Here is a 22745-nt window from a genome sequence, read left to right on the forward strand (position 1 = left end):
AGGTGCTATTGACATGAAATGTTCACCAGATGTTTGGTAACAACCCAAGTAATCAATACATACAAAGAAACCAACACAAACAAATTCAGAAATTAAGTTATTTGTATTAATGTGAAATAACACAGGGAAAAAGTATTTTAAGTAACACAGGGAGAAAGGGAGGTGCAAAAAGGCATGGAAAGCCAAGAAAACTGCTGAAATCTATCAGTAATTAGAAAGCAATCCGGCCCCTTGTCAGTGCAAATTAATATCCCAACTGATGGCCTATAAAAATGTGTCTCATTACCAAGGTGTCACACAAGAAAAATGTCATGATGGGTAAAAGCAAAGAGCTCTCTCAAGACCTTCGCAACCTTCTTTTTGCAAAACATACTGATGGCATTGGTTACAGACGCATTTCTAAACTTCTGAATATTCCAGTGAGCACTGTTTGGACCATAAGCCGGAAATGGAAAGAACATCATTTCACCATAAACTGGCCACGACCAGGTGCTCCTCGCAAGATTTCTGACAGAGGAGTGAAAAGAATTATCAGAAAGAGTTGTCCAAGAGCCAAGGACCACAGTGGAGAGCTTCAGAAATACCTGGAATTTGCAGGTACAATTGTTTAAAAGAAAAGTAATGCACTCAACCGCCATGGCCTGTATACATGCTCACTACATAAGACTCCATTGCTGAAGAAAAAGCATGTTAAAGCTCGTTTAAAGTTTGCAGCACGACATTTGGACAAGCCTGTGAAATACTGGGAGAATATAGTCTGTTCAGATGAGAGCAAATTTGAACTCTTTGGATGCCATAATGCACACCATGTTTGGAGGACAAATGGCACTGCACATCATCCCAACAGTGAAGTTTGGAGGTGGGAACATTATGGTGTGGGGCTGCTTTTCAGCATACGGTACATTTACATTTACATTTAGTCATTTAGCAGACGGTACTGGCAAACTTCACACAATTGAAGGAAGGATGAATGGAAAAATGTACTGAGACATTCTTGATAAAAATCTGCTGCCATCTACCAGGATGATGAAGATGAAACGACTGTGGACATTTAAGCAAGAAAGTGAACAGCCAAGGAAACTCTCAATTGGTTTCAGAGAAAGAAAATAAAGCTGCTAGAATGGCCCAGCCAATCACCTGACTTGAATCCAATTGAAAATCTATGGAAAGAACTGAAGATCAGAGAAGAGGCCCAGGGAACTTTCAAGATTTGAAGACTGTGTGGAAGAATGGGCCAAAATCACACCTGAGCAATGCATACGACTAGTTTCTGCCTACAGGAAGCGTCTTGAAGCTGTCATTACCTATAAAGGCTTTTGTACAAAGTATTGAATAAAGTAAGCGTGTTCAATACTTTTTCCCTGTGTCATTTCACATTATTATACATAACTTAATTTCTGAACGTATTTAATTTGTTTTCTTTGTATGTATGGATTACTTGGGTTGTTACCAACATCTGGTGAAAATTTCATGTCAATAGCACCTTTGGAAATATTTTTACTGAGAAAAATGGTGACGTGTTCAATACTTATTTTACCCGCTGTATATATATATATATATGAGTGAGTGAGTGACTGTGTGTGTGTGTGTGTGTGTGTGTGTGTGTGTCATAGGCACCCTTCAGACAAGGAGCATGTTCATTTTCTAAAGGTTTCATTATTCATCACGGAGTGTGTCTGTTACTCACAAGATGTACATGATGACCCCGAGTGACCTTTGAGAGACATGATGACCCCCAGTGACCTTTGAGAGACACTTACAAGATGTACATGATGACCCCCCAGTGACCTTTGAGAGACACTTACAAGATGTACATGATGACCCCCAGTGACCTTTGAGAGACACTTACAAGATGTACATGATGACCCCGAGTGACCACATGTCACAGGACTTGTCGTACTTCTCTGGGCCGAGGACCTCCGGGGCTAAAGAGGAAACAGAGGAGACCGAGGAGACGCCAGTCAGTCAAAGTCAACACAGTCTACACCCCCTGAGTCCACTGAGGGAGGAAACTAAAACATGCTAGACATTCAGCAGCAGACCACTGATAGCACCCGGAGCTTCTCGTCAAACCTGTAGGCTATGCTAAGCAGAGTTGGTTAGCTGGTTGTTCAGTTAGTAATGCGTTTTTTGGTTGCCCTGTCTTGTTGTTCCAAAGTCCTGGGTCTGAAACACTCTGCATTACAACAGGAATAAGGGATCTAAAGCACTTTACTGAAAAATGTAAAAGCATGAATCTGGCCTTAGCCATCTAAATAACAGCCTGAAGCTAAACCTCTTTGGAAGACTGAGTATTGCAGAGCAGTTGGACGAAGGGTACCGAATTGGCATTCGAAAACATGTAATATCATCCAGTGTTTCTGAATCTATTCTGCTCTAAACCTCTAGTATAATCCAGTGTTTCTGAATCTATTCTGCTCTAAACTACTGGTATCATCCAGTCTTTCTCACTCTATTCTGCTCTAAACCTCTACACCCTGTGTTTTTTTAATCTACTCTGTTTTAAACTTCTTGTACACAATGTTTCTGAATCTAGTCTACTCTAAACCTCTACTACCCAATGTTTAAACCTCTGGAACCCAACCCAATGTTTCTTAAACCATTCTGCTCTAAACCTCTCATGCCCAATTTTACAGTTTGTTGAGAGTTGCTAATGGACAGTGTTGAGCACTGTGTTTTCATGAAATAAATCTTTGTTTTTTAATATATTCTACTCAAAATCTCTCTTGTGTGTTTTTTTCTCTCATTGTGGAGTGCTATTTAAACCGCACTGCCCAACTGCGCCCCCCCCCCCAAAAAAAAATGAGCAGCCGCCACTGCTAGTAACCTGATTTATAAATGTCTGATGAACTAGTAACCAAATTAAGTGATTGATAAATGAATTGATTTGTTTGTTTTGACACTGAACTGAGCAATGAACACAGGAACACGATCACAACGTTTTCCCTTATGTGTTGGTGTCTGGTGTGGCAAGTATTGAAGTATTTGGTCTCCATGGATACAGACGGTGCGGAGGGTGTTCTTACCGACGTAGTAAGGAGTGTAGCAGGGCGTGGCGAGGGAGTTGTGCGTCGTCGTTTCTTTGGCAAAGCCGAAGTCCGTCAGCTTCAGTATGGCGTTGGGCCGCTTGGAGGTGTACAGAAGGTTCTCGGGCTGCAAGTGAAAGAGTCGAACAAAACAGACACACACAAACAAACACACACACACACACACACACACACACACACACACACACCCCCGTGTAAACACGCATGCAAACAAACAATCATTTGGAGAGAATTTAGTGTGTGTGTGTGCGAGTGTGTGAAAGCACTGGTACCTTCACATCTCTGTGTGCGATGTTAATGGCGTGGAGGAACTGAATGGTGTGTGTGTGTGTGTGTGTAAGCACTGGTACCTTCACGTCTCTGTGTGCGATGTTAATTGCGTGGAGGAACTGAATGGTGTGTGTGTGTGTGTGTGTAAGCACTGGTACCTTTACGTCTCTGTGTGCGATGTTAATTGCGTGGAGGAACTGAATGGCCTCCCCAATGCTCTTCATGATGTCAGAAGCCTCTGGAACAGGGACAGACACAGCAGAGGTAAACACACACGTACTTCACTTGTCACTTGTGTGTTTATTTTCACATTGTTGCATATGCACTTCATGTGCTTCACTTGAAGAGGTAAACACACACGTACTTCACTTAAAGAGGTAAACACACAAGTACTTCACTTGTCACTTGAAGTGCATATGCAACAATATGAAAATAAACACACATGTGCTTCACTTGAAGAGGAGAACACACATGAAAAAGTTCTACCACAGCCCCACATCCACACACAAAGGCACAATACTCAAGCCTTAACACAGAAAGACAGAACAAGACTGGCATCCCATAACAGTTCCATCACTATGGCAACGGAAGACATGGACTTCTAATAGGAATTTTCGGTTGAAGAATTCTGTATTCCCACTGATGACAGCGTAATTAACTTGTGTAGCACATTGTTTACGATTACTGCACATTCACAAAAAAGCAGACAAGATAATAAAATGTACATTACAACTAGGGCTGAACGATTTGGGAAAATAATCTAATTGCGATTTTTTACCAAAATATTGCGATTGCGATTTAATATGCGATTTTTTTTTTTATCCTCTTTTTTTCCCCAACAAAACGTAATGAATGATTTAAATATGACCAACACAATATTAGATACATTTAGTGTAAAATCTTCTTTCCCACATTTTACATTTTTATTTAACTGCTCATTACAGAAACAAGAACAACAAATCGGTGTCAAAAAAGTCATTTTAAGTATGAACACTAGGCATGCACTTAAACACTGTGTGCAAAATGTATCATCTTAAAAAAAAAAAGAATTATTATTTATTTAATTTTTTTAGACCAGGTTTTTTAATCGCGAACGTTGCGGTTACAAAATCGCATTCTATCATATCGCGATTAAATCGCAAATGCAATTAATCGTTCAGCCCTAATTACAACTCCGACAAAAGAAAGGAACCAGACCGATGAGTTAGATGGGCAAGCCTTGAGGTACAGGGCTGTGGATAAGCCTTGAGGTACAGGGCTGTGGATAAGCCAGGGTGCAGGGGGCAGGGTCATACCTCTCTCTGTGAAAGCCTGGTCCCCGCGGTCCTGAATGCGACTGAACAGCTCTCCTCCATCCATACTGAAACACAACACAGAAGAGTCACACAGGCATGTTAGTCTGAGGCAGTGTGTGTGTGCATCAGGCCTGTTAGTCTGAGGCAGTGTGTGCATCAGGCCTGTTAGTCTGGAGCAGTGTGTGTGTTAGTCTGAGGCAGTGTGTGTGTGTTAGTCTGAGGCAGTGTGCGCATCAGGCCTGTTAGTCTGGGGCAGTGTGCGCATCAGGCCTGTTAGTCTGGGGCAGTGTGTGTGTGCCTGTTAGTCTGAGGCAGTGTGTGTGTGCCTGTTAGTCTAGGGCAGTGTGTGTGTGCCTGTTAGTCTGGGGCAGTGTGTGCTGTGCCCATCTCCCTTCCTCTATACCATCGGTTCCCAAACTGGGGTACGCGTACCCCCAGGGGTACGCAAAGTGGTTCAGGGGGTACGCAGGGAGAAAATTCGATTTGCGTTTTCAAAGTGAAAAAGCCCATTACATTTTCAAACGGAGCTATAAATAGACATGAAATCTTAAATAGTCCGAATAGCCAGGTCGCATTGCCAGAAATACATGTATACCCATATTCAGCGAAATAATTACAATGCCAAAAATAGCTACAGGTAGGTTAGTGACCTACCCTGACAGTTTAAAGTGTTATAGGCTGAATATGCGCGCGGGGGGAGGGGGCGTGGCAGTGGCGGTTAGTGACCTACCCTGACAATTTCATAGTTTCAAGAGTTATATGCTGAATATGTGTGCAGGGGGAGGGGGCGTGGCTGGAGATTAAATGTCTGAAGGGGTACGGGACTGTAAAAAGTTTGGGAACCACAGATCCCGAGGGGGGGGGGGGTCCATACTCTCATACACATACAGACAGTAACACACATGTATTCATACATGCCACACACACACACACACACATTCATAGTCAGTCAAGGGAAGACGCCAAGGAAAGGAGCAGGAAAAGGAAACACAGTGATGCTCGGGTCACCTTCTGTTCAACTCCACAAAATGAAAGTGAACATAGTTTCGCTGTACTAAGAAAAAATCAATAAAATGCGCCTTCCTGTAAACAGGAACCGCAGACTACCAGGCGAATGCTGTGAAAATAACAGGATACTCAGAGATTTTCCACAGAAGCCAGACAGTCATCATCTGTGAAGGCCTCTTCCGAAAGCACTAAATTGCCCAAGGCGGCTGATACAGCTACTGGAATGATCTGCTCGTGGATGTCTGCAGGGATCGGCTGATGACAGAGTGATGAGGACCAGATGACAGGGATACACACACACACACACACACACACACACACACACACACACACACACACACACACACACACACACACACACACACACACACACACACACACACACACAGGGAATCCAGGGACTGGAGACACACACACACGCTGGTGTAACCATGAGGAGCGTGGGGTGACCATTTCCCAACACTGGGGCCTATACCATTGCCACACCTCATGCGCTCACTTCCGTACACACACACACACACACACACACACACACACCTCATGTGCTCACCTCCGTACACACACACACACACACCTCATGTGACCGTACACACACACACACACACACACACACACCTCATGTGACCGTACACACACACACACACACACACACACACACCTCATGCGCTCACCTCCGTACCCTCCCAGCTAAGAGGAAGAAACGTCCCTCAACACTGACACATGTCTGCAGCTGAGGTGACACACACGTGAGGAAAGCCTCACCAGACACGGTGGGCACAAAAAGTGCCTGCACATCCGGAAATGGTGGGGAGGTCTTTCATAATTCACAACAGGTGCTTCTCGAAAAATGGTACTGAAACTTCAGCGTGGCTAGATTTCTGCTCCACTTGCTAATCTACAGACCACCTTAAAGACCCTCAACATGACCATGAGAGGGAGAGGCAAAAAAGTGAAAAGGCGCTTGCAAAATACCAGACCTCAAATAGTCAATAAACTAACAAGAATAAGCTTACAAGAACAGGACATCCGCCCGACCGACGGACACAGCAGCCCTACAGTTTGCAAACGAGTCCAAAAGGGCCATAGGAAGACAAAAGTGTGTGAGTGTGAGTGACTGACTCAGAATAGCATCCTTCATGCTTATTAGAGGCCCCCTGTTGCCCTGACCACAGTCACCATGACTTCCTCAGAAGACGTGGCAGCGGGGCCCAGAGATGAGTGTGTGTATGTATGTGTGTGAGGCCCAGAGATGAGAGTGTGTGTGGCCCAGAGATGAGCAGGCCTTCATGAAAAGGTTGCAGATGTGGGGAAGGGGCCCTGTCTGCAAGGAAATGGGCGATCAACACGCCCCAGCACACAGCGTTTACAGTCAGGCTTGTCCAGATAGGTCTCTGTGGTTGTGCGATTGTGTGTCTGTTTGTGCATGCATGTGTGTGTGTGTGTGCGTGCGTGTTGGTCTGTGTGGGTGTGCACGTGTGTGTGTGTGCGTCTGCGGGCGCGCTGGTCTGTGTGCGTGTGTGCGTCTGCGCTGGTCTGTGTGCATCTGCGGGCGCGCTGGTCTGTGTGCGTGTGTGCGTGTGTGCGTGTGCGTGTGTGCGTGTGTGCGTGTGCGTGTGCGTGTGCGTCTGCGCTGGTCTGGTCTGTGTGCGTGTGCGGGCGCGGTCCGTTGGTGTATTATAGCACACTTATTATCTTGTTGTCTTGATGGTTTTACCATGTGCTTGCATGAGCCCCAGCCCACGGACTCTGTAATACAAACGTTGCTTGGACTGATAACTTTTTTTCACGCAGGTGATTGGCTGCAATCTTCCATCTCTTCAGGACCTGTTCGCCTCTAGGACCCTGAGGCGGGCAGGTAAGATTGTGGCCGATCCCTCCCACCCAGGTCACAAACTCTTTGAAGTTCTTCCCTCCGGCAGGAGGATGCGGTCCATCAGGACCAAAACCTCACGCCACAAAACCAGCTTCTTCCCGGCTGCAGTTGGCCTTATTAACAAGGCCCGGGACCCCCACCTGACCTGGACTCTTATCCCACCCCCACACCCTAAGTCTGTGTTACATTAACACACATTACATCGCACATTGCTTATTCACATTGCACTCCTGTTTTGCTTTTGCACTCTACTTTCCACTTTACTTTTTTATATTCATTGTTTATATATTTGTATCGTATATATTGTGTTTTTTTGGTTCTTATGTGTAGTACTTTTCTTATGTGTAGTACTTATTTGTGATTTTATGTTATGTGTAGTACTTATTGTGTTTTTATGTTTTATGTTTACTGTATGCACCTTCACACCAGAAAAAATTCCAAGTAGGTGTAAACCTACTTGGCAATAAATCCCATTCTGATTCTGATTTTAGTTAGAATGTAAAGTGTCTTAGCTTTTGAAAGAAATATGGAACAAGGTCAAATGTCAGCATTAGCACGTGCTTGGCCGTGTCAGGCATATCGCCAGCAGAGATCGTACATCCTGACGGGGCCCCACACACACACACACACACACACACACACACACACACACACACACACACACACTCCTAATGGTCTGGTTTGTGGCTACAGCACTCATTTCTGGTGAGGAGTTGTACGCCACTCAAGAACCAGCCTGATATCAGCTTGATTGATTGTTACGGTTTATAGTCATGCTGATATCAGCTTGATTGATTGATTACGAGTTATAGTCATGCTGATATCAGCTTGATTGATTGTTACGGTTCATAGTCATGCTGATATCAGCTTGATTGATTGTTACGGTTTATAGTCATGCTGATATCAGATTGGTGATTGTTTACGAGTTATAGTAATGTTGATATCAGCTTGATTGATTGTTACGGTTCATAGTCATGCTGATATCAGCTTGATTGATTGTTACGGTTTATAGTCATGCTGATATCAGATTGGTGATTGTTTACGAGTTATAGTAATGTTGATATCAGCTTGATTGATTGTTATGACTGCCAACTTCCTCCCACTTTCGGTCACTGTTGTGTGTTTTGGACACTGTGGGCTCAGTAATGAGCCACCAGCCACTGAGAATGCTGTGGTCAACCTTGAACCAAGTCATTCTCAGAGTATATGCAACACATTCAAGAAATTTGACATACATCACCGAGTCTTGAGTTTCACTTGGGCGGTCTTCAGGGAACGGGAACTAACCCCCATGCTTGCCGTTGAACTCATTCAAACTGAGCAGTCATGTGAACATGATGATGATGACACTTATGAAACAGGTTGGTCTTTTTTTTTGCAGCATTTTTGCAAGCGGCAAAAATTCATCCTCATATTTGTATTTGCATTCGTAGTTTCGATCTGTCTCCGTTTCACAGTTAATTTTTCGAAGGGTTTCATTACTCATCACGATGCCTGGTGGACTGTGAGTGTCTCTGTGAGTGAATGTGAGTCTGTTAATGTGTTGTGTAGGCTGTGACCACAGCACGTTTTGCCACTTTCTATATCACTCACCTCCCTACTTCCAGTCCGTGGCACAGGGGAGTCGCAGACGCTGCACAGAGGGGCGCAGACAGGAGGCGCAGACACTGCACAGTCCTTCTCTTGCCTTTGAAATAGAAATCTGCCATTCCAGCACCTTTTTGTCAAATCCTATTAATGTATGAGGTGCGGCAAACTGCCAAGTGTACACACACACTCTTTGTGTGTATGCCAAGTGTACACACACTCTTCTTTGTGTGTAAATGACAGAAACTTCACTCTGCTGGCTGTCTGAACCCTCTGGGGAGCTTTTGAACGGAGGTGGTGTTACCTTTTTTCTGCAGAGCGCCACTCTAAAGGCAACATACGACATCAAAGCCCTCGCCTGCGAAACAACATACGACATCAAAGCCCTTGCCTGCTAGACATGGTACCAATTCTCAGATGGTTCACACACCAAACATGAGCGGAGTGGAATTGAGTTTCCAGTTTCAGAGGCGTCTCAGAATCTCTGAGGCTCTCATAACATCTCTTTTTTTTTTGCAAAGTTGCGTTTACATATGGTGAAAACAACCATACATACACACACCATAGTTTAAATGTAGTTTTCTGCATAGTTAGCTGTTGTTTCTGTTCTTGTTGGTTTGAGATGCAAGTACACAAGAGAGAGACATACCCTTGAGTATAGTGAGGATTATGCTTCTGTCATGTAACCCAAGAGAGACATACCCTTGAGCATAGTGAGGAGTATGTAAGTACACAAGAGACATACCCTTGAGTATAGTGAGGATTATGGTTCTCTTATGTAACCCATGACAGCAGAGACTCCTCACGAGACTGGTGACCTCATGCCCACTGTAAAAACTGATCAAGCTATTTAGTCATTTTTGATGTTCTTCCATTCCAAAGAGGAGATCCATTTCTGCTGTAAAGTGATATTGTGTGATTTCTTGTAACCCACGGTGGCTTTGGGTGTGTGGTTCTTTTAAACACATCATGGGACTTCTAGTGCGAAAACCACTTTTGCTGCTGCTGCTGCTGCTGCTGCTGCTGTCTTTGCATGTTTCTCACCGGAGGTTTCCTTTTGCATGCACACACACACACACACATGAATACACACATGCTGCGAATCATTAGTGTGTCGCACAGGAAGTGCTTCATGGTTACATAGTTCAAACACCCATGATTCAATTACATCCCTGACTAAAGTGCTAAAAAGTTGGTCAGAACGTACTGCATTTTCAAATGCAGAAATGCAAAGTGACATTGTTCAAACTATGACCGATTAAGCTAACTAGTGGACACCAGAGGTCGCAAGAATCCGCTAGAGGGTCAGAGGTCAGAGGTCGCGAGCATCCGCTAGAGGTCAGAGGTCGCGAGCATCCGCTAGAGGTGAGAGGTCTTGCGTTAGGGGCTGTTTCGCTCTAACCAGCGGCGCTTCATGCACACCTTATTGGAATCAGTGTGACTGAAAAGTTTGAGTATCTAAATGGTATGTGTCCAGCCAATCAGGAATGTCACGGATGAGGTCAGTCAAGGAAGACGCCAAGGAAAGGAGCCGGAAAAGGAAACGGGACAAGCACAGCGAACCTCTGAGAAAAATCACACAGTGATGCTCGGGTCACCTTCCGTTCAACTCCACAAAATGAAAGTGAATGTAATTTCGCTGTACTAAAAATATAATAAAAACACACCTTCCTGTAAACAGGGACCGCCGACTAGCAGGCGAAGGCTGTGAAAAGAACAGGATGCTCGGAGATTTTCCACAGAAGTCGTCAGTCTTCACGGTTCACAGGCTTTTGCCACATCATCTGTGAAGGCCTCTTCTGAAAGCACTAAATTGCCCAAGGCGGCTGATACAGCTACTGGAATGATCTGCTCGTGGATGTCAGCAGGGATCGGCTGATGACAGAGTGATGAGGACCAGATGACAGGAACACAAACACACACACACACACACACACACACACACACACACACACACACACACACACAGGGAATCCACGCAAACTTGTGATGAAAAAGTTCCCCACTGACCCTATACCGCCCTGGGCATGAAAGAGAACACTATGATAACACACACACACACTAAATCTTGGGCATTGGGCGAGATCACCTCATCACGGAGATCAACACAGACCTGTGAGGAAAAGCCCTTTAGACAAGCCACACATACTCTCATATACACACACACACACACACACACACACACACACACACACACACACACACACACACACACACACACACGCGCACACATACAGACACTTACACACATTTATTCATCCATGCATGACACATACATACACACACACACACCTGCATATGCAAGCGCACACACACACCAATTTATTCATACATGCAATTTATTCATACACACACACACACACACACCTCATGTCTAAGAGGAAGAAACGTCCCTCAACGCTGACACATGTCTGCAGCTGAGGTGACACACACAGGTGAGGAAAGCCTCACCAGACACGGTGGGCACAAAAAAGACTGCCTGCGCCATGACAACCGTATGAGTTTATCTGAGAGTATGATCTTGACACAGTTCACAAGAGTTCTCCACGACCTGCAAAACCAGGCAGCAGTGTTTACGTCTGAGTGCAGAACTTCCGTGTTTTTCAACATGCGATGCACAATGGCACAATTCAAACACCTCATTAACCACACGCACGGGCAACAAGTGTCACTCGTCCTCAATCTGACGTGAGCCCCAAGGCAACACACTTTCGTATCAACAGATAAACCCGCTGCTTGCGTCAAGCAAAGGGTTAAGTGGCGCCGCGCACCAGGGTGTGAAACGGAGAGATGGCCGGCTGCGACCAGCGTGGAGCAAACCGTCTGGGTGTGGTTACCACGGCAGCCCGGCCCGGTACAGGACAGATGTGAGAGTGCGTCAGCAGATTTTTTTTTTTGTGGTTTTTTTATTATTTATTTTTTCTGAGATGGGGCGAAAGCATCGCTGTCGGAGATGAGCGAGAGAAGGCGGCGGTGGCGTAACTGCACAGAGAGCTGTAGCACTTTCAGTATTTCACAACCGACAGAAGGAAATCAGAAAGAAAAAAGGAAGAGAAAAAAAAAAAAGCATAACAAAGCACCATTATGTCAATCACATGCTCTAGAAGTGCCCAACACAAATGAGCTCAGATCAACACTGAATGCCCGGGCAGAGGGTACGGGCAGCACCATGGGCATCAGGGCTCGCCACGCTACAGCTGGGGCTGGAACAAGACTATTTCAGAGCTCTCTTCCTCCACCTAGTGTCAAAAGCTTGACATGGAACAAATACTATTCATGCAACACACTGTAGAGATGCTCTGGCCTTTTCCTAAGGGTATACTATCTAGGAAGCTGTTGGCCTTTCCACAAGGGTATACTATCTAGGAAGCAGTTGGCCTTTCCACAAGAGTATACTATCTAGGAAGCTGTTGGCCTTTTCCCAAGGGTATACTATCTAGGAAGCTGTTGGCCTTTTCCCAAGGGTATACTATCTAGGAAGCTGTTGGTATTGTCGCCAACCCTGGAGTGTATTTGACTCTAATGATAAAAAGATCTGACTGGAGTTGTTCAGTAACAGTCAGGACCTGTCAGGCCTGCCACCATAGCCTGACAACACACATAATGCAAACACAAAACTAGTGGGCCACCATAGACTGCCAACACACATAATGCAAACACAAAACTAGTGGGCCACCATAGACTGCCAACACACATAATGCAAACACAAAACTAGTGGGCCACCATAGACTGCCAACACACATAATGCAAACACAAAACTAGTGGGCCACCATAGACTGCCAACACACATAATGCAAACACAAAACTAGTGGGCCTCAAATGAACTAGTGGGCCTTTTCCTTAAAAGTTTGAAAGGTCAGTCAAGAAGAAAGTGAGAAAGCAAGAAGTTAGGTGATGACCGTAAATCCTGATGCCTCTGCAGCAGTTCCTACCGATCGTTTCCTTTAGAACTCGGAGAAGCTGGACTGCACACACAGCTGGCCTAGTTTCTCTTTGGCAACCGATTGACAATGCGGACCTCATGAGTTTCTGCTTGAATTGAAACTTGCCAGCCTGCAAAAACGGCTTCCTAGATAGCATCACAGTAACCTACAAGAGGTTTTACAGCAGTAAGTTACCTTGGGTAAGATACTATCACAGTAACCTACGAGAGGTTAAAGGTTATACAGCAGTAAGTTACCATGTGGAATAATTGTTTATTGGGTTCATTTAAACTTCCACTGACAAGTTGAGTAAGCAATTTCCAATCCAGTGATGTCAATGTATTCATTTCTGATTGGACAAGAGGCATTCCATGAGTGGGGATATTCATTTCTGATTGGACAAGAGGCATTCCATGAGTGGAGTTAGGACATTCGTTTCATCACACTGTGAGTGGGCAACAGTTTCGGCAAGCTTTAAGTTTCTGTTGCGTACAAGAGCAACAAGCTTAGGTTTGCACATCAGCAAAACTATAATTAGTCATTAGTCAATCGGATGGGCGATGCACTGTCACTTGTCCCTCTATATATAGTATATTTACATTGATTCCAATGGTGAACGGAATGCATTTGAATCTGATCTGAATTTGGAGGACATCCTCATCTACCTCTTCTGAACACCTGGTACCAACACTTGTGATGGGCGTCAACCAAGGTCAACAGAGGTCAACCAAGGTCAACATAGGTCAACCTCAACAGACCAATGGGGAAACACTGCAGCTGACCACACCTCCAGGTTTTTGTGTCAGTTCCTTCTTCCCAGACCTTTCTAACACCCTCCGTGTAATCCCAAAGGCCTATCAATGTGAAGGGGGACAGTGACACAACCTCTTTCACACTCCCCCTGCTTGCACAGGCAGCTGAAACCCGCTGAACTGCACTGTAGTTGGCCCATGTTAACGGCAGCAGGCACAATGACTAAAGGTGCTGGTGAAATTTAAATGAAATAAAAATAAAAATAGAAAACCGCAAAGACTGAACATGGGGGCCTGAGTCATTGCATAACAGGCGTTGGAAGATGCATCAAGAGTGATGAAACAACACGATGCATGAATGGGGAATCAGTTTTTTGGGGGGGTGGAGGGGGTGGAGGAAACTCGTAGTAAGGTGTGTTTCAAGAACTGACGTAAGCACAATGCTGATGAAATGCTGTCATTATTAGCAGACTGACTCAAGTCCACCAACGCAGTCCCTGTGACAACTGAAGGATTCACAGGCTCCACCCAAACCATGATATTGTGTCAACATCATATCTCACTGCTGACACACTACACATCCATGTGGCCGTGTATCAAAAATAAATAACCATTACACGGGGGGGGGGGGGGGGGCATGCATAATTATAAATTATTTTGCTTTAACAAATGGGACAGACAAGAGAAAAACTACCCTATTCCTTCAGACATTCAGAAACACCAGTTTGATTCTTTAACATCTGATGATGATCATTTCCAAACACTGTTAATGACTTAAGAATAATAATAATCATCAAGTGCCTTGTATTATTAATTACCTTATATGAATCATGTACTTATGTAAGCAGGAACATGGATTTTCTGTGTTTCTGCGTGTGTGTAACTTAGATTATTAGGTGCCACTTAGTCTGCATATGTACAAGAGCAGAGGTGATAAGAAGGGTCGAACTGTGCTTCTTCCGACCTTGTGCAAAACTTCCATCCTTGCCTCGGATGTCAGAAATCCACCACGTGGTTATCCCTGCTGAACGCTAAACTTCTGTCTATATAAACCTTGTGCGATGTGTTTATCATTGCTTCACTTTCAGCCTTGTGCTGGGAGTGAGCCCGATTGCAATTGTTGTTTGTCTAATAAATATACTTATATGCAGCTCCGGAGTCCTGAGGTAACTAGGGTGAATTTTCACCTAACATCTATGTGAAACGTCCAGTACTTTTCATCATCATAACTAGTACTATATGCCTGAAATGACAGTTCAAACAACAGACTTTTATCCCATTCTGAGTCTGTTGTCTGACTTGTCAAACTCCACTGCACGCGATTTGAGTGCACCTTTGCAGGAATGGGGCCCATCTGGGGGTAAGGCCCGGCCCCTGTGAACGTTTACTGGCAGCGCTGCGAGGGGGATGCACCAGCGCAACCCTAAAGCAGAGCACGGGTCAGGTCACCAGAGCAACGGAGACCGCTGATGGTTTCTGGGTCAAGACAGAAGGGGAGGGGAGGGGGAGGAGAGGGGAGGGGGAGACTCTCACACACTCAGAGTGGTAGTGATGTCTGCGTTGTCTGGAATAGCAGTACCTGAGCACTCATTCTGTCTACTTTCGAGCTAAATAACTAACTCCCAAGACACAATTGATGTCATGATGTGTGATAGTGTTAAAGCGGCAACATGTAAGTCATACAAATAAGCTGCACGCCAGCGACACGGTTTCCTTTTTCTATACGTTAATCCGGCTACGCAGGCGAGCAAGGACAAGCTACAGGCCCGGGGGACTTATAATGATGGCTGCCTCACCGCTACTGATCTCTAGATCTCCCCACAAGGACAATGAAATATTAAACTATTTTGTGTGTTGAGTGATCTCAGCACACAAAATTAAATGAAAGAGATAAACTATACATTTTACAATTTGGTCAAAAGTATATTTTTGGAGGTGGTCGTTTTTTTATAACATCCTCCTTTTATAACATCCTTTTGTTTCGATGGCAAACATTGATGAACAGAGATAAACACACTGGATGTTCCCACTAACGGCCCAAGGTGCACAGGTTCATCATCCAGTCATCAAGTCTAGTCTTTTTTATTGACACTAAGTTATATTTCGAATGGTTGGGTTGAGCGGCTGACTGGTCGGGTTGAGCGGCTGACTTACCACTCCATGACGATGAGCAGGCACTTCTTCCCCTGGTAGAGGTTCTCGTAGACGTCGACGATGCGGACGATGTGCGAGCACGGCGAGGCTCGCCAGTGCAGCTCCACCTCTCTCCTGGCTTTGGTGCAGTCCTGCAGCATCTGAGGGGACAGAGACACACTCATGAGCGACCATGACACTTTCTTCTTTTTTAAGATTTTTTTTGCCTTTAATTGGATAGGACAGTGAAGAGAGACAGGAAGCGGTCTGGAGAGAGACAGGAAGCGGTCTGGAGAGAGACAGCCACTTTCAACCATGCACAACAAGTACTGATTAAAGGTCAGTCCACCATACTCATCCATAGAGAGTGGAAGGAAGAGAGAGACAGTCTAGCGCCAGGACTCACACAGAGAAACATCAAGTACTGATTAAATGTTGGTCCACCATTCTAATCCATACACAGCTGAACAAGACCGGACAAGAGAGGAGGAGGGAGGAGGAGAGAGTGGGGGAGGAGGAGAGAGTGGAGGGAAGAGGGGAGGAGAGAGTCGAGGGAAGAGAGGAGGAGGCTTTTAAGTAACTCAACGCTGTCAGTAACAAGGAGTGTAAAAGCTGAATGAGTGCAGCAGGAGCCCCAGCCTCCAACACTAGAGACATGTTATGGCCCAACTGGACGTGTGCTTCAATACATGACCTATTCTGACATTCATGATGGTTTGGGGCCACCTACTGGAACAAAATTGCCATTACAATCCATTACAATTTTTTTCAGAGGCTCATGGCTCCCTGCCTGTCTGCCTTTGGTTCCTCAGCTCAATCTCCACTCCGGTTCCTGCCTTTGGTTCCTCAATTTCCACTACGTGGAATGCCAGTCTGGCCACACCAGGCCAGAATAATGGTGCACCAATCGGTCAATTCTCCAATATGTTCTGTCATTAATCAATCTACCCGTGTCCCCCAATATAGTTAATGTATTCAATAACTGGATCAATCTACCCATGTTCCCCAATACAGTTCATGTATTCAATAACTGGATCAATCTACTCGTGTCCCCCAATACAGTTCATGTATACAATAACTGGACCCCAATTCTGGCTCAATCTACCCATGTTTGACAATACGTTTACAATTGTATTGTTTTGGCGCTATATAAATAAAATTGAATTACGATATGATCCTAGTATCCTGGCTTTAGAGCCCACCACAGCACTGAAACGGCCTTAGTCAAAGTCCTGAATGACCTACTAATCGCATCCGATCATGGGTGCACCTCAATACTAGTTCTACTAGACCTTAGTGCCGCCTTCGACACTATAGATCACCATATCCTATTACAGAGACTTGAACATCATGTTGGCATCAAAGGCTGTGCCTTATCCTGGTTTAGATCTTACCTCTCTGATCGCCATCAATTCGTTCACGTCCATGAGAAGTCATCCAATCACACTAGAGTAAGCTACGGTGTTCCCCAAGGCTCTGTCCGCGGACCACTGCTCTTTTCCCTTTACATGCTACCCTTAGGTGCTGTCATAAGGAACCATGGCATTAACTTCCACTGCTATGCTGATGACACCCAACTCTACCTATCCATGAAACCTGATGAAATTGTACATTTACCCAAGATAGAAACTTGCCTGCAAGATGTAAAATCTTGGATGGCTAACAACTTCCTGCTCCTCAATTCTGATAAAACTGAGGTTATGCTTGTAGGCCCCGATCAATTGAGAATGACACTATCTAGCCATCTATCCACACTCGATGGCATCCCAACACCCAATACTAGCATCAAAAACCTTGGTGTAACTATCAACCAAGACCTCCTATTTGACTCGCACATAAAACAGATCTCAAAGACATCATTTTTTCAATTACGCAATATTGCCAAAATTAGAAAAGTCCTATCCCTCCAAGATGCAGAAAAACTAAATCCACGCATTTATTACTTCCCAACTAGATTACTGCAATGTTCTCCTGTCCGGATGCAGCATCAACTCAATAAAGAGCCTCCAACTTATACAGAACGCTGCTGCCCGTACACTCACCAGAACTAAAAAATATGAGCACATCTCACCTGTAATAGTAACCCTGGTTAATAGTAAACCCTATCAGCACAGTGTATATCCACTAAACTGGTCTTGTCTGTATCATGTATTTACCACTGGATGTCTGTATATATATTATGTACATCTACCAAATGCAGGCTATGTACAACACCTGTTGTTTCCCTTCCCCTTCTGCCACACAACCCTCCCCCCTTCCCCCCTTCCTATCTCCACCCGGCCGACCTCAAGCAGATGGGTTCCCCCTTATGTGCCGTGGTTCTGCTTAAGGTTCCTTCCTGACTAACAGGGAGTTTTTTCTTGCCCGTGTTGCCATTGTGCTTGCACTAAGGGGGTTTCAGGCTCTGGGCTCTGTAAAGCGCCTAGAGACAATTGTATTGTTATGGCGCTATATAAATAAAATTGAATTGAATTGAATAGTGTTCCATCATCAGGCCCCATTCTGATTCAAACACTCTGCTGAACTCTGCTGCCCCCTGTCTTTGAGTGTGTTCCATGACGGGAATAGGGGCAGCAGCTGCAGAGGTTTACTGCTCCTGTAAATGGCCTTGAGGACAGACAGCCATTAGCCGTGGTGATTTATGGCACTTTGAAGAGGGGCAACTCCATGGCCTGGGCAGCGAGGGCAAACGCACCAATCAGATCACTCGACTCTCTGGGCTTGCGTAAGTCTCATTCCTGGCATGCCCTGGGCGAGCGCCTTGCCTGGCAAGAACATGGCACCCCAGATTTGCCCCCGCCGTGGCAATCACGCTCATTGTCTTACGCAAGAGACATTAACATGCCATATCTTCCCCGAGTCCATCACACACACAGCTATCTCCCCCGAGCCCGTCACACACACACCTCCCCCAAGTCTGGCGCTCCAAGCACTCCTGGGCTCACGCGGAGTGCTGTAGACCGACACAAACACAGCAGCAAACACCATAAAGTATGCACACACACACACACACACACACACACACACACACACACACACACACACACACACACACACACACACACACACACACACACACACACACACACACACACACACACACACACAGTGCAGAGCGAAGGTTCAAACTCGACAGCAAACACCATAAAGGACGCTGACGCGAGGAGGGCCAGTCTGCTGAGACTGAGAGCAAGAGGGCACAGACTCAGACGAGAGGGCACAGACTCAGACGAGAGGGCACAGACTCAGACGAGAGAGCAAGAGGGCACAGACTCAGTAAAAGTGCAAGAGGGCACAGAGATGGGCCATGCTGAGATAGGTGATGTGCAAACAGCTCTATGATGATAGTGGCTAATAGCACATCTGTATCTGAGAGCTGGTCAAAGCACACACACACACACACACACACACACACACACACACACAGAGTGTAGAGTGAAGGTGCATGCCGCAAGTCCCTAAGTATGTGTGCCAAAGTCTGTTGGGGTGCCAAAGTCCGTTACTGTACACAGATGAAGATAAGGACATTACCTCATTTATATGTACTCATTTAGCAGATGCTTTTGTTCACAGCAACTAAGGCCACGTCCACACGGACTAGTTAGAATCGCGCACTTCGCCATAACCCTCGTTTGTGTTAAGTTACCGTTTTGAAACTTCCGTCTATAATACAAATCTTTTCACATCAGATTTGCTTATACAGGCTATTGCTGATACTTTTAAAAAAAGGTTTTGAACAATGGTCTGATGCAAATTGATTAAACAGTGATAGATTAAAGTGTGGCTTGTCAATGTCATCCCTTTCCTAACCAGCTTCTTAACAACATCGATTTAGTTTATGTTGTTGCTGTTATGAAGTGACGCAGCGGGGTTAGTAAGGGTTCAGGCTGAGGTTGCGAGGCGGGATGTGGGGCAATGACATCATCGGGTTATAAAATGTGCAGATCGGGCGTCCACACGAACACGGATCCGCTGGCGGGTTCGAATCTACCCACTCTGGAGACCGGATTCATGTGGACGAGAGGCCGATCCCACAACATTTCTTTCCGGATTCAGGCAATCCAGGTTCTGTGTGGACGGCCCTTAGTGACTTTATAACCAAATAAACACTCACTGTGGGTGTTACCTGGGTATCAGACCCCGTACAATAGTGGTGGTGTGAGCACCTTGCTCTACTGCATGTCTCACACACACACACACACACACACACACACACACACACCTCAGATTAGCACCCAAAGGCCTGTGTGCATTCATTGCTAACCACCTGAAGGACAAGTCCACAGAACATTTTGGGAAAACTTCTCTCTCACACTGTGTGTGTGTGACGGGCTCAGGGGAGATAGCTGTGTGTGTGTCCGTTTGCGCACGATAGGCTCGGAGGACATAGCTGTGTTTGTGTGACTCTCACACTCACTCACACACGCACGCATTTTCTAATGATCTTACGGTAATGAATTATTATTATTTAATGAGTTTAATTGTGACAATGTTTCAGTGGCAGTCAGGACTGCTCAGGTGGACTTGCACTCATGCGGAAATATGACTTACATAATTAAGTACATCATTCAATTAGAGCTGATGACAAGCAGACGCACAGGGCATATCATTGGGCTGACTGAAGCGCTGAAAGAGGCAGCTCATACATAAGAAGCTTAGTGCTTCTAAATTCTCCACAGCTCGTCATGTGCTGGCATCATTTCATGGATGAAGAGCTCAGCACTGTCTCTCTGATGCAGCGCGCGCGCGCGCGCACACACACACACACACACACACACACACACACACACACACACACACACACACACACACACACACACACACACACACACACACACACACACACACACACACACAGTGCAGAGCGAAGGTTCAAACTCGACAGCAAACACCATAAAGGACGCTGACGCGAGGAGGGCCAGTCTGCTGAGACTGAGAGCAAGAGGGCACAGACTCAGACGAGAGGGCACAGACTCAGACGAGAGGGCACAGACTCAGACGAGAGAGCAAGAGGGCACAGACTCAGTAAAAGTGCAAGAGGGCACAGAGATGGGCCATGCTGAGATAGGTGATGTGCAAACAGCTCTATGATGATAGTGGCTAATAGCACCTCTGTGTCTGAGAGCTGGTCAAAGCACACACACACACACACACACACACACAGAGTGTAGAGTGAAGGTGCATGCCGCAAGTCCCTAAGTATGTGTGCCAAAGTCTGTTGGGGTGCCAAAGTCCGTTACTGTACACAGATGAAGATAAGGACATTACCTCATTTATATGTACTCATTTAGCAGATGCTTTTGTTCACAGCAACTAAGGCCACGTCCACACGGACTAGTTAGAATCGCGCACTTCGCCATAACCCTCGTTTGTGTTAAGTTACCGTTTTGAAACTTCCGTCTATAATACAAATCTTTTCACATCAGATTTGCTTATACAGGCTATTGCTGATACTTTTAAAAAAAGGTTTTGAACAATGGTCTGATGCAAATTGATTAAACAGTGATAGATTAAAGTGTGGCTTGTCAATGTCATCCCTTTCCTAACCAGCTTCTTAACAACATCGATTTAGTTTATGTTGTTTGCTGTTATGAAGTGACGCAGCGGGGTTAGTAAGGGTTCAGGCTGAGGTTGCGAGGCGGGATGTGGGGCAATGACATCATCGGGTTATAAAATGTGCAGATCGGGCGTCCACACGAACACGGATCCGCTGGCGGGTTCGAATCTACCCACTCTGGAGACCGGATTCATGTGGACGAGAGGCCGATCCCACAACATTTCTTTCCGGATTCAGGCAATCCAGGTTCTGTGTGGACGGCCCTTAGTGACTTTATAACCAAATAAACACTCACTGTGGGTGTTACCTGGGTATCAGACCCCGTACAATAGTGGTGGTGTGAGCACCTTGCTCTACTGCATGTCTCACACACACACACACACACACACACACACACACACACACCTCAGATTAGCACCCAAAGGCCTGTGTGCATTCATTGCTAACCACCTGAAGGACAAGTCCACAGAACATTTTGGGAAAACTTCTCTCTCACACTGTGTGTGTGTGACGGGCTCAGGGGAGATAGCTGTGTGTGTGTCCGTTTGCGCACGATAGGCTCGGAGGACATAGCTGTGTTTGTGTGACTCTCACACTCACTCACACACGCACGCATTTTCTAATGATCTTACGGTAATGAATTATTATTATTTAATGAGTTTAATTGTGACAATGTTTCAGTGGCAGTCAGGACTGCTCAGGTGGACTTGCACTCATGCGGAAATATGACTTACATAATTAAGTACATCATTCAATTAGAGCTGATGACAAGCAGACGCACAGGGCATATCATTGGGCTGACTGAAGCGCTGAAAGAGGCAGCTCATACATAAGAAGCTTAGTGCTTCTAAATTCTCCACAGCTCGTCATGTGCTGGCATCATTTCATGGATGAAGAGCTCAGCACTGTCTCTCTGATGCAGCGCGCGCGCGCGCGCACACACACACACACACACACACACACACACACACACACACACACACACACACACACACACACACACACACACACACAGTGTCTCTCTGATGCAGGGTGCTGCTAAACATAGCCAGGCACAATAAAGCACAGAGGAAAGACGCCTCAAACCACAACTTCAAGACATCTACAGGCTGGAGGAAAGTCAAATGTAACTCTGCCAACCCCATCCCCCCCCTCAAGCTAACTGAGAAGCTGGACACTGGGGCAAATATAGCTCTCCATAGAAACCAACAAGCACAACAAACACACACACACACACACACACACACACACACACACACACACACACACACACACACACACACACACACACACACACACA

At 45.6% G+C, this 22745-nt stretch overlaps 1 protein-coding gene across 1 annotated transcript in view; it reads right to left on the reverse strand.

Moving 5' to 3' along the window:
- LOC105904174 (MAPK activated protein kinase 2) overlaps positions 1-22745 on the reverse strand; it is a 60257-nt gene that overhangs the window by 6045 nt on the left and 31467 nt on the right. The window contains 5 exon segments of the mRNA XM_031567832.2: positions 1850-1925; positions 3027-3153; positions 3476-3555; positions 4613-4677; positions 15910-16049. Of these exon segments, the coding sequence (XP_031423692.1) occupies positions 1850-1925; positions 3027-3153; positions 3476-3555; positions 4613-4677; positions 15910-16049 (488 nt within the window).

This window comes from Clupea harengus, chromosome 5 (assembly GCF_900700415.2).
Source record: "Clupea harengus chromosome 5, Ch_v2.0.2, whole genome shotgun sequence".
Classification (NCBI taxonomy): Eukaryota; Metazoa; Chordata; class Actinopteri; order Clupeiformes; family Clupeidae; genus Clupea; species Clupea harengus.